Source organism: Varanus komodoensis, unplaced genomic scaffold (assembly GCF_004798865.1).
Source record: "Varanus komodoensis strain SLA01 unplaced genomic scaffold, ASM479886v1 scaffold13_3, whole genome shotgun sequence".
Classification (NCBI taxonomy): domain Eukaryota; kingdom Metazoa; phylum Chordata; class Lepidosauria; order Squamata; family Varanidae; genus Varanus; species Varanus komodoensis.
The window spans coordinates 18,549,739-18,564,761 of NW_025335409.1; the positions used below are offsets into that span (position 1 = coordinate 18,549,739).

The following is a 15,023-nucleotide window of genomic DNA, read 5'->3' on the forward strand; positions in this document are numbered from 1 at the left end:
TTCCTGGTTACTTTAATAAGATACTATTTTTCATCAATGTAGTATTGTTAATTTATTGGTTTTACTGTGTTTTATTAGAATTTAAGCACTGTGATATTTGAAACAGAAATGAACAGGAGTACAGAAATTCTCCCAATTAAATAAATAGAAATGAATGAACAGTAACAGACCTAGGTGCAATGCCATGCATGTTTGGATAAGAAAAAAGGCCTACAGATTATTTCATCAGGTTGAAGTAAGTACTGTTAGATAGAAGACGGAAGGAAGTCATGTACTGAAAAACCTCTGATGTTGTGAGACTAGTCTGATTTCTCCAAGAGAGATATGGGTAACTTACTCGGGGTGATCTGCACATCGCATATGCCTGATTGCACTGGGTTCCATCTCCCCTGAAAGTCCATTAGGACTATGCACTGACCACACAATTTGGATCCTGTTTCAGAAACTGAGAAAACAGCTTGATTTGACTTGGACCAATCTGGAATGCCCTCCTTCAACATGAGTCCATACCTGAACCTTGATTTGTACTATTAATAGCAGGGTTGAACATAGCTAAGAATCCATTTGTAATCTTATATTGTGGTGGCTATCGAAACAAATAAACCTTGTTTTTCTGTTAGCCTTTCATCTACTCAATGCCAACCAGTGGAGCTATAGCAAGTAGTTAAAAGGTTTCTTGGATGTAAGTTTTGAAACACAACTATTCAAGCCCTCAAAGGCTTGTTGTGAGCAAGTTTCTAGACATTTTGCAAATAAAATCACGTGTATTCGTGCCAGCTTAGTGTTGTTGCTTTTTCAGAGCCTGAGTAGGATTGGGCCAGTGCAGCTTCTAGTCATGTTATGGAGACATTTATTTATTTATTTGATTTTTATACTGCCCGTCAGGGTTAGGGTTCTCTTGTGTGGCCTGCTTGTTCAGCTTGTGCAACCTAACAATGAGCATAGAAATGTAATAATAATAATAATAATAATAATAATAATAATAATAATAATAATAATACTTACAGAACCAAGTTCCACTACTTGTTCTATAGATACTTTTCCATCCAGATTTGTGAAATGTGCCAGAACAGAAAAGAACTTTTTGGGTGATTAATGCATTCCTGAGGACACTGAGGTTCCCATTGCTTTGAAAGAAGCAACCATGAAATGCTTCTTGAAGAAACCAAATCTACATCCTGTGGTTGCTATCAGATTTGTCATTTCTGGTTAAGATGCTAGATGTGTGTTGGCCACACAGCTCCAAACAGCATTCCATGGCACTACTTCTTTAGATTCCCTTCCATTCAATTTTCAGACGTGGCTATGGAATGGAAATTGTCAGCTTGTCTAATGACTTGTACCAGAGAACAGATAAGAGGAATTCAACCCTTTTGGATTTTAGTATCATCAGTCATAGTATACTATTGGAGAGTTTATCTGGGCTTGAGTTAAGAAGCATGATTTAAAGTGATTCTGTTCCTTTCCTGGAGAAGTGGTCTCAGGCTGCCCCATGGACACTAGCCAAGGATCTGTCTCAAGTTCTGATCTGTCCTGTGTGCTTTTTAATATCTACATGAAATTGCTGGTGGAACTGGTGGAGGTTTGAGCCAAAATATGGACACTATGCAGATGACATCCAGCCCTATTTCTTTTTTCCATCGACACATCTGAAGGAGGCTGTTGAACTTAAGAATCAGTGTCTGTAAACTACTTCATAGAATCATAGAATAGTAGAATTGGAAGGGGCCATGAAGGCCATGGGGTCCAACCCCCTGCTGTTGCAGGAGACCACGTTACACCATCCACTCAGATGGCTGTCCAGTTTCCTTCTGAATGTCTCTTGCATGGGAGAGCCCACCACCTCTCTAGGCAGCTGGTTCCACTGTTGTACTGCTCTGACAGTGAGGATGGATCCCATTTGTAGGTGGAATAGATAAGACAGATGTAATATGGAGCCAACTACTCTAGATAGAGGTTTACAACTGGCCTTAAAGACTGAGCTCCACTCCCCCTAACAAATACATGTGTAGTCTGGGAGCCGTTTTGGAGTCCGTACCAAGTGGGAAAGGCCAAGTGGCCATGGTGTCTTAGGAGTGCATTCTACAAGCTTAGCCTGGTATGCCAGATACAGAGGACATACTTCACCTAGGTTATCTATGAACTGGTGAAATCCAGGTCATACTGTGTAGAGCACAGTCACTGTATCCCTTCAAATACTAAAATTTCAGGTGTTTTCAGATTTGTATACATTCTGTTTGAGGGGAGACCTGCTTCAGTTTGGACATCTTCAGAATCAGCCAAGTTCAGAATTTGACCAGATACAAAGCCTATGCATGTAAAAATGGATGTGTGTTAAACTCATCTTAAAGTAATAGTTAGAGCTGCATTCTAGGTGTTTCTATTTTCACAATGAAAATAGGAGCCTTGAGGGGCAAAATGGACCTTCCAAACCTGTCCAATGCTTGTTCATGACATCTTTCAGCAACTACTTTGGTGACATTTTTGAAAATAGTATCGTCAGTCATTCAGATACAATGATACCCTAATACCATATAGCCTGTCTGAGTTGGCTACTTGATGATTTTGTAATTAACTGCATTCAGAGTGAAAGCTACTAACAAAAAGATACTGTCCCTGCTTGTGGCCGCTCACTACAGATTGTTGTGAGATACAAAGTGAGGCTTCAGAAGACTGAGAACAAGGAAGCTCATCCAGGAGGAGATGGCCCTTGAAATCACTGGTCTCTTTAACCTGTCACTTATTACAAGTATTCCTAAATACAGATTTGTTATTTTATGCAGCTCCACATACAACTTCTACTATTTACCACTGAATTTAATAATAATGATTCAGCAATTTGTTATTTCTATCTAGTGATAGCAATGACCCTTAAGTCAATATGTATAGTATTAATATATAATCTTCTTGGTATGTTTTTAAATGATTCAAATTAATAAGGTTGTTACTTGGATTGTGTGGTCAGCTGTGTTCATGCTAATACATACATTAGAACTTTTCAGGGGAAAATGTGACTGAAATTTCAGCATTTTAGAAAATTCTAAATTTAAAAAATGACAGTTGCTTGATGAATAAGATAAAACAGCAAAAACATCTGTGTGCACAGAAACATATGAGGCAGGATTTGTATATAGCCTGCTATGGGTACAATCCAAACAAGAAGCCATTAGCCATCCAGACTGTGAGGATGATGAGCATCCTATGCAGGGCTGAAGACGCATGGAAGTGAGCATCATCTCCAAGCTAGTCCTGCCCTGCAAAACCCTGAGATTGTCTTCTGTCTTAGAGCATGACAGAAGGGGGCTGAGATGCTGCAAGATACTTCATATAATGGAGGCATCTTTCTCCTCTCATCCCTGCCCCTGGAGCATCCGCTCAACCCCATTGCCAAAGTCACTCTTGTGGTCTTGGAGGTGCAACCAGCACAGTTCTTTCTGTGCGGCCTTCAGGGAGAAAGGGCACACCAAGACTCAGTTATGAGGCCAACCTCAATGTTAGATCCCCCCCCCCCAAATTCCTATGGCAGCCTAGATGCTGTCCAATAGCTATGGGCCTGTATTGTTACTATTTTTAAGTTTCAACACAAGTTTAGTTTTGTCTTCCGTGAACTCATTTGTCTGTGGAAACACAGCCTGGGTGGTTGAACATTAGATACTTTCATGGCCTCGGGAGTTTAGTAAAAACATTTTCAGTTAATTGCCACCCCTCAAGCTTTGAAGCATCTTGCAATAATTTTATCTAAAACATTAAAAATTTCCTTTGGAATGGCATTTCTGCAGTAAGAGTTTCCACAATAATCAGTAGGTCAAAGTGAAGAGTCTCTGTAGAATTCATTGGTGCCCTTGCTTTTGGCTAACTGGGCTTCTAAAAACATCAGTACAATAGAGAAAGGGAAGGAGAGTGAATAATTATTAGAAGCCTGTACTTATCAAAGAAAAATATATATTTTAAAATGGTAATGATAGCATACCTTCTAGTACCTCTCTAATGAAAATATTTCCAGAGGGAAAGAGAGGGAAACACTTATGGCATAATACATTTATTGAGCCTTAAGCTGCCATAAGAAGCTTGTTGCTTCTAATGAAGATAAGAGACACGAGCACCCCCATTCTTACACCAAAGATTAGTTTCCTTTATATTATTTAGGATTAGTTTCCCAGTATATATATCCTTAAAGTTAATTTACCATGAGAATTGCTTAAAATGTTTGAACTCACAGTGGGTCTTATTCTGGAAGAGGGATGCTTGAATGTTTCATTCCGCCAGTAGACTCGCCTAATTTACATTTCCAAGACTTCCAGAATTTGCAAATCAGAACACAGTTATCCTTCAGTCTTCACACTTCTCCAAATGTTACCACACAGCTCTCAGCTCAGGAAAAATACCAAGATGTACAGGAAACAAAACATATTAGATAAAAACTCAAACAAAACTATTCTGTGCAAAGATATACATTTTCAAATTAATTCATTGACTTTAATGAATTATAAATCACATTTACACCACCAAAAAGAGGATTTCAGAGCAATATACATTTAAAAAATCTAAAACAGTACAATATGAAAACTTTAGGCAATAAATGATGCAATGAAATGGAAAAAATGTACAACCACCTGAAAATAAAATAATTTAAATGCCTAGTCAAATAGAAAGATATTAACCTTGTGTCATAAGAATATATTGTTGATGCTGAGCGCACTTCCAAACAAGAAGGAATTGCAGAATCGGGGCCACCACAGAGGAGGTTCTCATCTTATTACATGCACACACTCAATGTGCAACTGGGAATATTTGCATATTATTGTGTATGTTTTCATCAGTTCTACATTGATGTGTAAAGAGAATAGCATGGGCTTTTTAACTGATACATGCAAATTAGGAATAAACTGGAAACAGACTGCTCCATCCTGGGCTGTCCTAAGTGTTACTATAACTAGGATTGAGATGAAGCCCTTCAGAAACTGCTTCTCCAGAATCCGCAGACTTCCTTTTGACCTCGTCCTGCAAAGTGAGTAAAGCCAAGAAGAAGTCCACAAATGCTTGCAGACCCATGGTTGTGCAACTGGCAACCTTCAGCAGCCACCATTCCTGGGGGCCAACCTGCCCTCCCCCATTGCTGCTACAGCTACCAATGAAGTGCACAGAAAAAGGAAGCAGCAGGTCAAAACAAGGAAATCTGGCAGATTTTCCACACATGACAGTTTCCTTCTTAAGCACGTGCCTAAGTAGAACATAGCCATCAACAAAGTCACTTCACAGGGAGTTACACAGAGGATGGAGATAGGGTTGAGTTTGTAGGAAAGAATTGGCATTTTGTGTCCATGTACAAGCATTTCTATGCATAAGTAATTCAAGTTAAGGTTTACACATGCCTGACTGTTAAATATGATTTTGAGGGAACAAAATCTTTGTTGAAGCTTATTGAAACCAGAATTTTAGTGTACATGCATGCAGATTTTAAGACATCATCCCCAACTACTCTTTAAAGGCAAATTGCAGACAGGATCTTATCAGACAGAAAACAAAACACCGGGACTGAGCCAGGTAACTGGGGGTTGTTGTAGCCCATTTATTGAGTTTATTGGTTTAATTCACCTGATTGTTACTTATTCTTGCACATTCTTACTTAATTTTCACTATAGCATCTTTTCTAAACTGTAAAATATCCATTTGTAAATTAGAACAAACATCCAAGAGACACACTTACTTTTACTTTCATATACCAGCACTATCCCAATATTACTGGTTTGAAAGCAGAGGAAAAGAGGGAGAAGAACAATGCAAAATAACACAAGGTGATGTCTCCATTGCAACATTAGGAAAATAATTAGTGTTTGCATCAAAAACTGCATTCTGCATTTTGCATCTGAATCCCAGCATAATCCCCACTTGAGACATGAGGGGAGAAGAAAAACACATAATACTACAGAAAGCAATATCTGAACTGATGTCTTTTGGTTATTTTAGTTTACTTTTCTTTGCTCCTCCTTTTAAATATTTGTAGTTCTATTATATGAAACAAAAGAAAAACTGACATATAACTGATACAAATATTCCATCTTTTAGCATAAATAATTGAGGTACTTTATTAACTTTATGCATAATTCTTCCTTACTTTTCATAGTGCTATCATATCCATCTACACAAAAGTTCTTTCTTAGTAAATAAGGAAAACAATTTAACTGCCCGTAAGATCTAGCCTCATTTTGTTTGTTATATAATTACATTCCCTCTATTTCCAATTATTTTAGGGACCAACAATTCACAAGAGAGAGGTATCAGCAGGCCATGAGGAAGTTGTAGAAGTACAAAGATCTTTATGGGGTGTGTTGGGGGGGGGGGATAAGTGGGACAGAAGCTAAAAACTGGCTAATGAGAAGTGTATTTGCTGAACAACCACAGAAAGTTGACTGATTGGGCATGCAAAGATGGGAGAAAGGAAAGAGCACAATATTCTTGAGAAGAATACGAGACTGTCATACTGCAACATATTGTTGTATATGATAACTTCAAACTACTGATTGATTCATCTTCCTGTTTCCATCAGAGTTTCCTTTTTCTAAAACTGTACAATTAAAATCCTGGCTGTGTCAAGTAAGGTATACATCAACAGTACTTTAGAATTGCATCCCTTTCATGTGCACTATACAATCACTGAATCTATGGCACACTTTTATTAGAACTTTTACTATCACTTTTCCACTATGTGCTTCCAAAATGACTAAACAAGAACGTTATTACTGTATAGGCATGTCAGCTTTTGCTACCCTACAGTACCAACATCCAAAAATACGCAATTATATTTTTTCAGCCTCCACAGCATCAAATGACAGTTGGAAGAATCCATCAAATAGCTCTCAATCACATCAACATAAGGTGATACCTCTGTATCAGCTGTTTAGTGAGATGTCTATTCCATGTTTACAATAGATACTCTGAATTACCACTTTCCTTTTCAGAAAAGCTATGATGCACAATACATTCCTAATATAATAAAAACCATAGTATAAAACATAACCCACCACACAGCATAAAATCCTACCTAAATAAACCTTCCCTTGTGCCCCCATTGGTAATCAAGAGTGGGCCCTCCAAACCTCAGCATGAACACAGATATGTGTTTCAATTGCCATAAGTGACATTTCACATGAGTTAATGTCTAATCAAGTGCATGCAATTAAACTTTTCTTTGGCAGTAACTTTTAAAATCCCTTCCCAGCACACACACAGATAGACAGAGATGCATTTTCACAATTCCTTTTAGAAACATAGAAACAGAGCGAATCAGAAGGGGTCTCCCGGGGCCTCTAGTCTGACCTCCGGCACCAGCCAGCTCCGCTCACGACATGCCCACCATGTGCATGTCCTTTTGTCCAAATAAATATATTTAATATTTAACATGCTTTAAGCAACTAACTGAAAGTTTAGAGTGGAAAGCAGACATCATAAGTGTTTCATTTAATATATATCTTAAGGGTCAGCCCACACATTCTCTAAGATCTCATTGGCAGCTTTTCACTTTCTGTGCATTAATCACTGTAGTGCAGTATAACTGATTTCATTTGTACAGAAGTTCCAGCATTAGATGTTAAAATATTTTGCAAAGTGTTAAAGCACCTCCATAAAGATAGTGATGGGAGATGAAAATCATTGAGGAGAACAAAATATGGCTGATTACACATTTCCAATCCTTTGTATGGGCTCTGGACTAAATTAGTCATGCTTTAGTCCCATTGAAATCAGTATTAAGCGTGTATGAGCTGATGACATTTGGAGCTGGTGGCATCTGGATGTTAGCTACGCAACTGAACTGAGCATAAAAATATGCTAGAGTAAAGTGTAGGTATTTATTTAGTTTCTGTGCTGCCAAAGTTCTCTGTAGTAGCAAAGGCCATAGAAGGTATAGACTTTCCTCTCTGCCATATTTAACATGTGAAGTGGCTGCATAACCTGAAGGCCCATAGGCAGGGATGGCTAGTCTGTGTGCTTCTGCTCATACACTGCATAATAGAAGGGGCAGAATCCTTCAGTGAATGTCCATAAATGGCAGCAAGCTCCAAAAGAAAGCATAGAGCAATTACTCTTTTACGAGTTGTGACAGTTGTCTCTCTGCTGGGCTTGGGTTACTGATTCATAAATTGAAACTTAATCATTTTAACTCTTATAATAAGGGTGGTAAAATCAGCTTTTCAGGTCCCAGATAAAAGTCTGAATCATGTGTGATTCTGGCTTTTATCTTAGGAACTTAAAGGCCAATTTGTCCACCCACTCCCACATATTTGGAACATTTTTAATTATACAGACTGCAGGCTAGTGTAAGTACACATCAGTTAATAACATTTTCATATGTGGAGTTCAGAGGGAATGAGCCTAGGCCAGTGGTGGTGAACCTATGGCACGTGTGCCACAGCAGGCATGCAGAGCCCTCTCTGTTGGCACGTGAGCCAAGTTGCCCCAGCATGGCCCCAGCAGCCCAGCATCGAATAACAGTGCACGCAGGGGCCATGTGCATGCTCAAAAAGGAGTAGCAGCACCAGGTGATGACATCATGAGCTGCGTCTCATTAGCTGCGACTCATCCAAGCTTTCGCATGGCCGGTCAGTGTGCTGCCTAGTATATATATACAGTGGTACCTTGGCTCATGAACTCCTCAATTCACGACCAACTCAGGTCACGAACAAAAATTTCATACAAATTTTGACTCAGGTCACGAGCTTCGCAATGGGTGGTGACTGCAATCGCGGCCATCTCCCTACCCTCTGAGTGGGGAGATGGCCACGATCTTACTGGGGGCAGGGGGGACATGGCCAAGATCACGCCCATCTCTCCTGCACGAGAACGCCCATGATTGTGCCTGTCTTTCCTACAGGAACGCAACCACGATCTCAGCCATCTCCCTCCCCCCAGCACAATTGTGCCCGTCTCCCCCACCCCCAGCGCGCCCGCGATTGCGCCAGTTTCCTCCCCTCCCCCGGGATGACAGGCGCATGCAGGGATGACAGGAGTGATTGTGGTCAGGCTGGGGGGGCATGGAGATGGCCGTGCTCGTGCTAAGCGTAGCTGGGGGGAGGAGATGGCCATGATCTTTGTTGTTCTTTGTCACTTTGCTTCACATTTTTCTGATTAAAAAAATAGTTACAGAACAGATTAACCTTATTTACATTGAACCTTATGGAGAAATTTAACCTGGGTCATGACCAGTTTGGGTCATGACCAGAGTCCTGGAACGAATTAAGTTTGTGACCCAAGGTGCCACTGTATATTTGTTTGGACTGGCTGTGAGTTGTTTTTTTCTCAACTCAAACCTCAGTATTCAAGTTTTATTGCAGTGCTGGCACTTTGCGATAAATAAGTGGGTTTTGAGTTGCAGTTTGGGCACTCGGTCTCTAAAGGGTTCACCATCACTGGCCTAGGCATTGCCTGTAGGGGGATAGGGTAGGCTGGATTCCCAGCTCCATGGAGAGAGGGAGTACTCTGAACTTTGAGCTGAGAATGAGAGCTTCAATGCCTTTCCCCCAACATTTTTCAGTGCAGAAAGAAGTGAAAATCTAGTAAAATCTTCGGAGCAGAGATCTCTTCCACCAATCTCCCTGCCCTGCATGGGGTGATCAAACACCCAGGGAGCTTCTAATCACCGAGAATATCATCTATCAATTTGCACCCATAACTGTTCTATGTTAGTTTGCTGCAGTTCGCAACCTTGCCCTATGGGACACAGTTTCCTTTGGCACACTTTTTTGTTTGAAAATAGCCCTTCTTGAAATTAACAATGATGTCGCATAGCTTATAACATTTGGCTCTGTGACAAGGTTCTTCTGGGCAAACAAGACGAGACCAGAGTAATGTCAGTGAGGGTCAGAAAAGTTCAATCTGAGTGAATGCATTTAGCTCCACTTGCACTCAGTCACTCTGCTGCAAGCATTGCTGCATCACTGTTCCTAAGGAATGGATTATTCTTAAACAAGAAATGGCATTGATGCAGCAGTGCAGGGGCTTCCCTCTCCAACTATATGTGCTGCCAGGTGCAAACCCTGTTTTCCTCTTTCACCCCTAGTCAAATCACAAAAATGTCTGCTTAAAAATAATGATCTAAAGTGTGATTATGGGAATGCAACTGCTGCCATTATGATTGTTTCAGTGCCTGCTCACAACATTTTTGCTTGTGGTTTTAATTGGTTGAATTGATCTACAGATTATTTGAATTGATTTACAAATAGCAGGTTTATTTGCTACCTTTCTTGGTTATATTCTGATGATGTAGTTTTACTGCTTTTATTGTATTTCTAATTTTTAATAAAATAAATACACAAATGCTGGAGGATAAATTATTATCTGTTTAAAAAAATTAAAAAATCCCATCTGTAAGAGATATTCCACACATCCATGAAATATTTCCATTTGGATTTTTTTTCTTAATACAAGAACTGTAGGAATACAGAATTCAGCTACCTTTGCTCTAGATGGTTATAAATAGGAGTGGTGGTGTTTACAGACAATAACATCCCTGCCTCCCCAAAGCCTTGGAGCCAAGTGTCCCAAAATCATCAATCGTTGCACAGTGCAACAGTGTGAACTGATCATTGTGTAATACCTATCTATGGAGGTCTGGAATGCTTGACACTGGCATTTGAAGACCCTGGTCTGTCACTGCATGAAGTTGTAAACTGGATTTTCAGGATTTGAAATTCTTCTTTGAAAGTGATGGGCAGAAGAAACGTAAATGCATCAGCAGCCATCTGAAGAGGGCTAGGATGAAGCAGAGGTACCCCTTCACCAGTGGAGAAGAGCTTTGGCAGGAGTACCTCCAACCCAGAAGGTGCTGGCAGGGTCTCCAGGCTTCAATCTACCACTAATGATAGACTCTAAAATGGGGTATTTCTGGGATAAGCCAGGACAGAGGAGACTCTATATCCATTGAAGCCAGAGGACCTTTGTCCACCAGAGGGGAGGGAGCACAGCTGCCACCCCAGCTCTACACCAGCCTGGAATTGGTGCACTTACTTTCCTTCCCGTATGGAAGAACATAACAGAGGATCATGCTAGATGGGTAAATGGAAAACTATCCCCCCCCCCCCATGCTTGCACTTCCTGCCCTGACTGGAGAAACCAGGCAGGCCCTGGGAAAGGACAGAGGATCTGCAACCCCACTTAGGATTGCAATGTGAGACTGTAATCCTATACATACTTACCTGGCTTGGGAGTAAGGCCACTGAATAGAATGAAGTCTCCTTCTGAGAAGACAAATATAGCATTGCACTAGTGCAATAATTAAAATAATAAATAGAAAGCAAATTCTATTTTTTCACACATTTTTCATTGTGTGTGTATTTTTTTTCTTGAATGCAGGCAATGGACTTGGAATACGAGTTGTAGGTGGGAAAGAAATTCCTGGAACCAATGGAGAAATTGGTGCTTACATTGCTAAGATCCTACCTGGTGGAAGTGCTGAGCAAACAGGGAAACTTATGGAAGGTACAGTGATGCGTCTGTCTTTTTCAGGATTCTCTGCTAGATGTGGAGATAGTTCAAGTAACCAACAAGACAAAACATAGGAAAACCTAAAAAATAGGTGAAGAACCAATAGGTAAAGCAGGAAAACCAGAGTGAGTTTGATGAGACACAAAGTATGGCAGGCCTAAAAGCACAGAAAAATGCATCATGGGAAGTAAAATAATTCCGTGCTACCAATACTAGCAGCAGATAATGTTTTCAGGGCAACAAGAAGGACTGTAGCCTGGATACAAATTACACTTCCCATGTGAATAGCAGTCACTGATTGATATGAATTCTGAAGGGTTCCCAGGATCCACACATAGAAAGCTGATTATAGAGTTGGTTACCTTCTCCTTCAGTTGTTTATCTATGCTTATTCCCTTACTCTTTAGCAGCTGATTGCCCTTATCCCTTCATCTCGCAACCCCTCACTCTAACGTGGGCTTAAGAAGCAGAGCAAGGAATCCTGGGTTTCTCTCTTATTGTGTGGGTGTGTGATTTCAGTCTTTCCTGCTATCTTGGCTTGACACCAGGAGAGCCTCTACAATTCTGAAAAATCAGAACCTGGCTCACAGGTAGCTACTTTTCATGTGAACAGTATAGCATGTAGTCCAGCTGTTATTTCCTCTCTAGTCCCACTGCTGGACTGTAACATTCAAGAGTCAAGTATGAATGAACTATATCCACTAAGTGTATGGGATTTGGAGGATCTTCAGTAACTTGTGGGCAATTGTCCTTTTTTTCAGGTTGGCATCAAATGCAATCTAGTGCAGAACATCTGGAAATGTTCAAGGGACATTATCAAGAGTTTAAATAAAACTAGTGACATTTCTTGTAGGATTATTCACATAGTTCCTATAGCTGTGAATTCTCCAGAGTTTCCGGTAGATCCAAAAAAACTTTCTATCATACAGCTACTTTGATTCTTGGACACTTTTTAAATTGTTGAACTAAGTAAATAGCAGGTTGGTTAGTGAAAAATGATGCTGCAAGGTACAAAACACTGCAGGTCAGCCTTGTTGCTAGCTTTCCTTGTGAAGTGGTGCAGCCACATTTCTAGGTGGGGCATTTTTATGGAAGAGGCACATGCTGCTAGCCAACTTCCCGCCACACCCCAATAACCCACTCCCCAGTGCCTAGAAGCTGAGGGCTACGCCAGAGGAAGAGAAAAGCAGGGATCTTCTCAGTCAGTCTTCCTTCTTGGAGAGTATCTTAACTTATGTAATGAGCTATGTAAAAGTCAAGTTACCAGAACATTTGGTATGAACATCAGGAATTAAATGACTAGTATATTTGTTTAATATAACAAAGAAAGATGTTAATGATACAGTGAACCAAGGGATACCACAAACAAAATAGGTTTGTGTGCTTATTTATTTAAGTTTCTCTATACTGACATTCATTAAAAATCTCCTGAGGGTTTACAACATTCTAAAAACAATTAGTTCAAACAATAAAGTAATTAAACACCCCTTAGTGTCAGTACTAGATGTTACAATAATTAAAATACTATTTAACAATTTAAAGACCGTTAAATTAAAAAGGTTTTGGCCTGGTGCCAGAACAAATAAAGCATCGGCACCAGGTGCACCACTCTCAGGAGTGGGTTCCATAATCAGATCTCTATAACAGAAAAGGCCCTTCTCCTCATAACAGACCTCCTCATAAAAGCCCTCTTTCATTGAGGCTTTCAGAGAAAGACCTTTGCTGATGAATAAGGTCCAGGCAGACTCATATGGAAGGAGATGTTCCCTTAAATAACCAGGTCCTAAATCATACAGGGCTATATATGTCATCATTAGCACCTTAAATTGGGCCTGGACTTCACTTCATAGTCAGTGTAGCTGGTATAGGACTGGCATAATGTGTTCTCATTAAACAATCCTAGTGAAAAATCTAGAAGCTGTATTTTGAACTAATCACAACATCTGTACCATCTTCAAGGTCAGCCCCATGTAAAATTATTACAGTGCTCCAAATGAGAGATTACCAGTGTGTGAGCCACTGTTGCTAGGGCATGTTTGTCCAGGTAAGGGCACAGCTGATGAACCAGCCTTAGGTGAAGGAAAGCACTCCTTGCCACCAATGCCACCAGGGTTTCCAGGAATAGCTCCAGTCAAGGAGTAATTCCAGGTTTATAGTTCTTTTGTGCTAATTCCATCATTTGTCAACAAGATTTCAAGAAGAAGAAGCCATTATGATAGCAAGCATTGTGAGGGCTTCAGAAGACTAAAGGCTAACTTAGAGTAGTTATTTTTTCAGAGCACTTTAAACTGTTTAAATTGCTAATCATCCTGTAGCAATAAGCACCCCATTCTGTTCTACTTATTTTAATAGCTGCAGTATAAACAAACACTTCTTCTATAGGCAAATAAATATGATTCTTAAATTGAAAAGCAGAGCAAAGGAAAGGACAAAGCGAAGAGTCCAACTATAGTCCATAATACAATGTTCTAAGGTTTGATTCTTCAGTAAAGCTGTTATAGTACATGCAAGGCTTTGGTTTTAGTTTTGGCATGTTTGTTTTTTTATAGGAGGACTTAAGTAATTATAAGCTGATGATGAAAAATCCACGCTTAGTCAGGGAAAGTCTTTGAGTGAGCAGGCTTTAGGAGTTCTTCCAGATGCAGCTTAATCACTGAATTTTCCGGAGTTCTATTCTTACCTTGTTCTTGTTCTCAAAAGAAACTATCATTCTTTCTGTCATGTCACAATTTAAAAAGGCAATTTTTAAAAATCTGGATTGAGGAGCACAGGTCATGGTGGGGAGGTGAAGGCACCCATTTGGCCCAAGGCAGTTTCTATCCCTAAGCCTGAAATATCCTTTTCTCTAACATTTTAAGAATTGGCCTGGCACAAATAAGATTATATCTTGCAGTAAATTAAAGCAGCAGCTGATCTGATAAGTTCAAAACATCTCAGAGGATCAGAAGAGCTCAGCATTTGCTGACTGAAAAAAGTAGGCTTTGAAAGGAGAGAAGAGTTGCTAAGGGTCAACACAAATCAGTTGCCTTACTTTTCATTACTATTTTCAGCAATGTTTGCAGAAGCTACATTCAAATAGAACTGAGTGTCTTGTTCTTTCAGAAAAGAAGTATGTTTTATAAAGTCTGCCTTTGCTTTGTACCAGCCAAGCATTATTTATGTTCTCAATATCTCCTGGCTAACCAAAAGTCCCCTCTACAATGCATGTGTAAGCAATACCTTTTCTTGAGACCGGATAAAGTTAATAAATTTTAAGAATGTGAACTAGTGAAGGCTTCCCATGGATCAAAAGATTTTTAGTGTGTGTGTGGGGGGGGTGAATTTTCCTATGGGGAGAATCGGAATAGGATTCTGTCTTGCACTAGCTGTTCCATTTTTGCCAGCAACAGCTTTTCACAGCCAGCAGATAAGAAGTGGTGGGGAAAGCCCAGCTGTCTGCTTCCCCAGCAAATCTGACTGATTGTGGGGTCCCATATGCTAGGAAAGGCAATATACATGCTCTGAAACTGGCTTTCTCAGTAACGAGTTTGGTAGCTTTTGAGGTC

General features: G+C 40.0%; 1 protein-coding gene across 1 annotated transcript in view; it reads left to right on the forward strand.

Moving 5' to 3' along the window:
• PCLO (piccolo presynaptic cytomatrix protein) overlaps positions 1-11,472 on the forward strand; it is a gene marked incomplete at its 3' end in the record, with an annotated part of 257,700 nt that extends 246,228 nt beyond the window's left edge. Inside the window, exon 11 of the mRNA XM_044423276.1 lies at positions 11,347-11,472. Coding sequence (XP_044279211.1) covers positions 11,347-11,472 — 126 coding nt within the window. The remainder of the gene's footprint in view (positions 1-11,346) is intronic.
• Between the last annotated feature and the right edge of the window lie 3,551 nt (positions 11,473-15,023).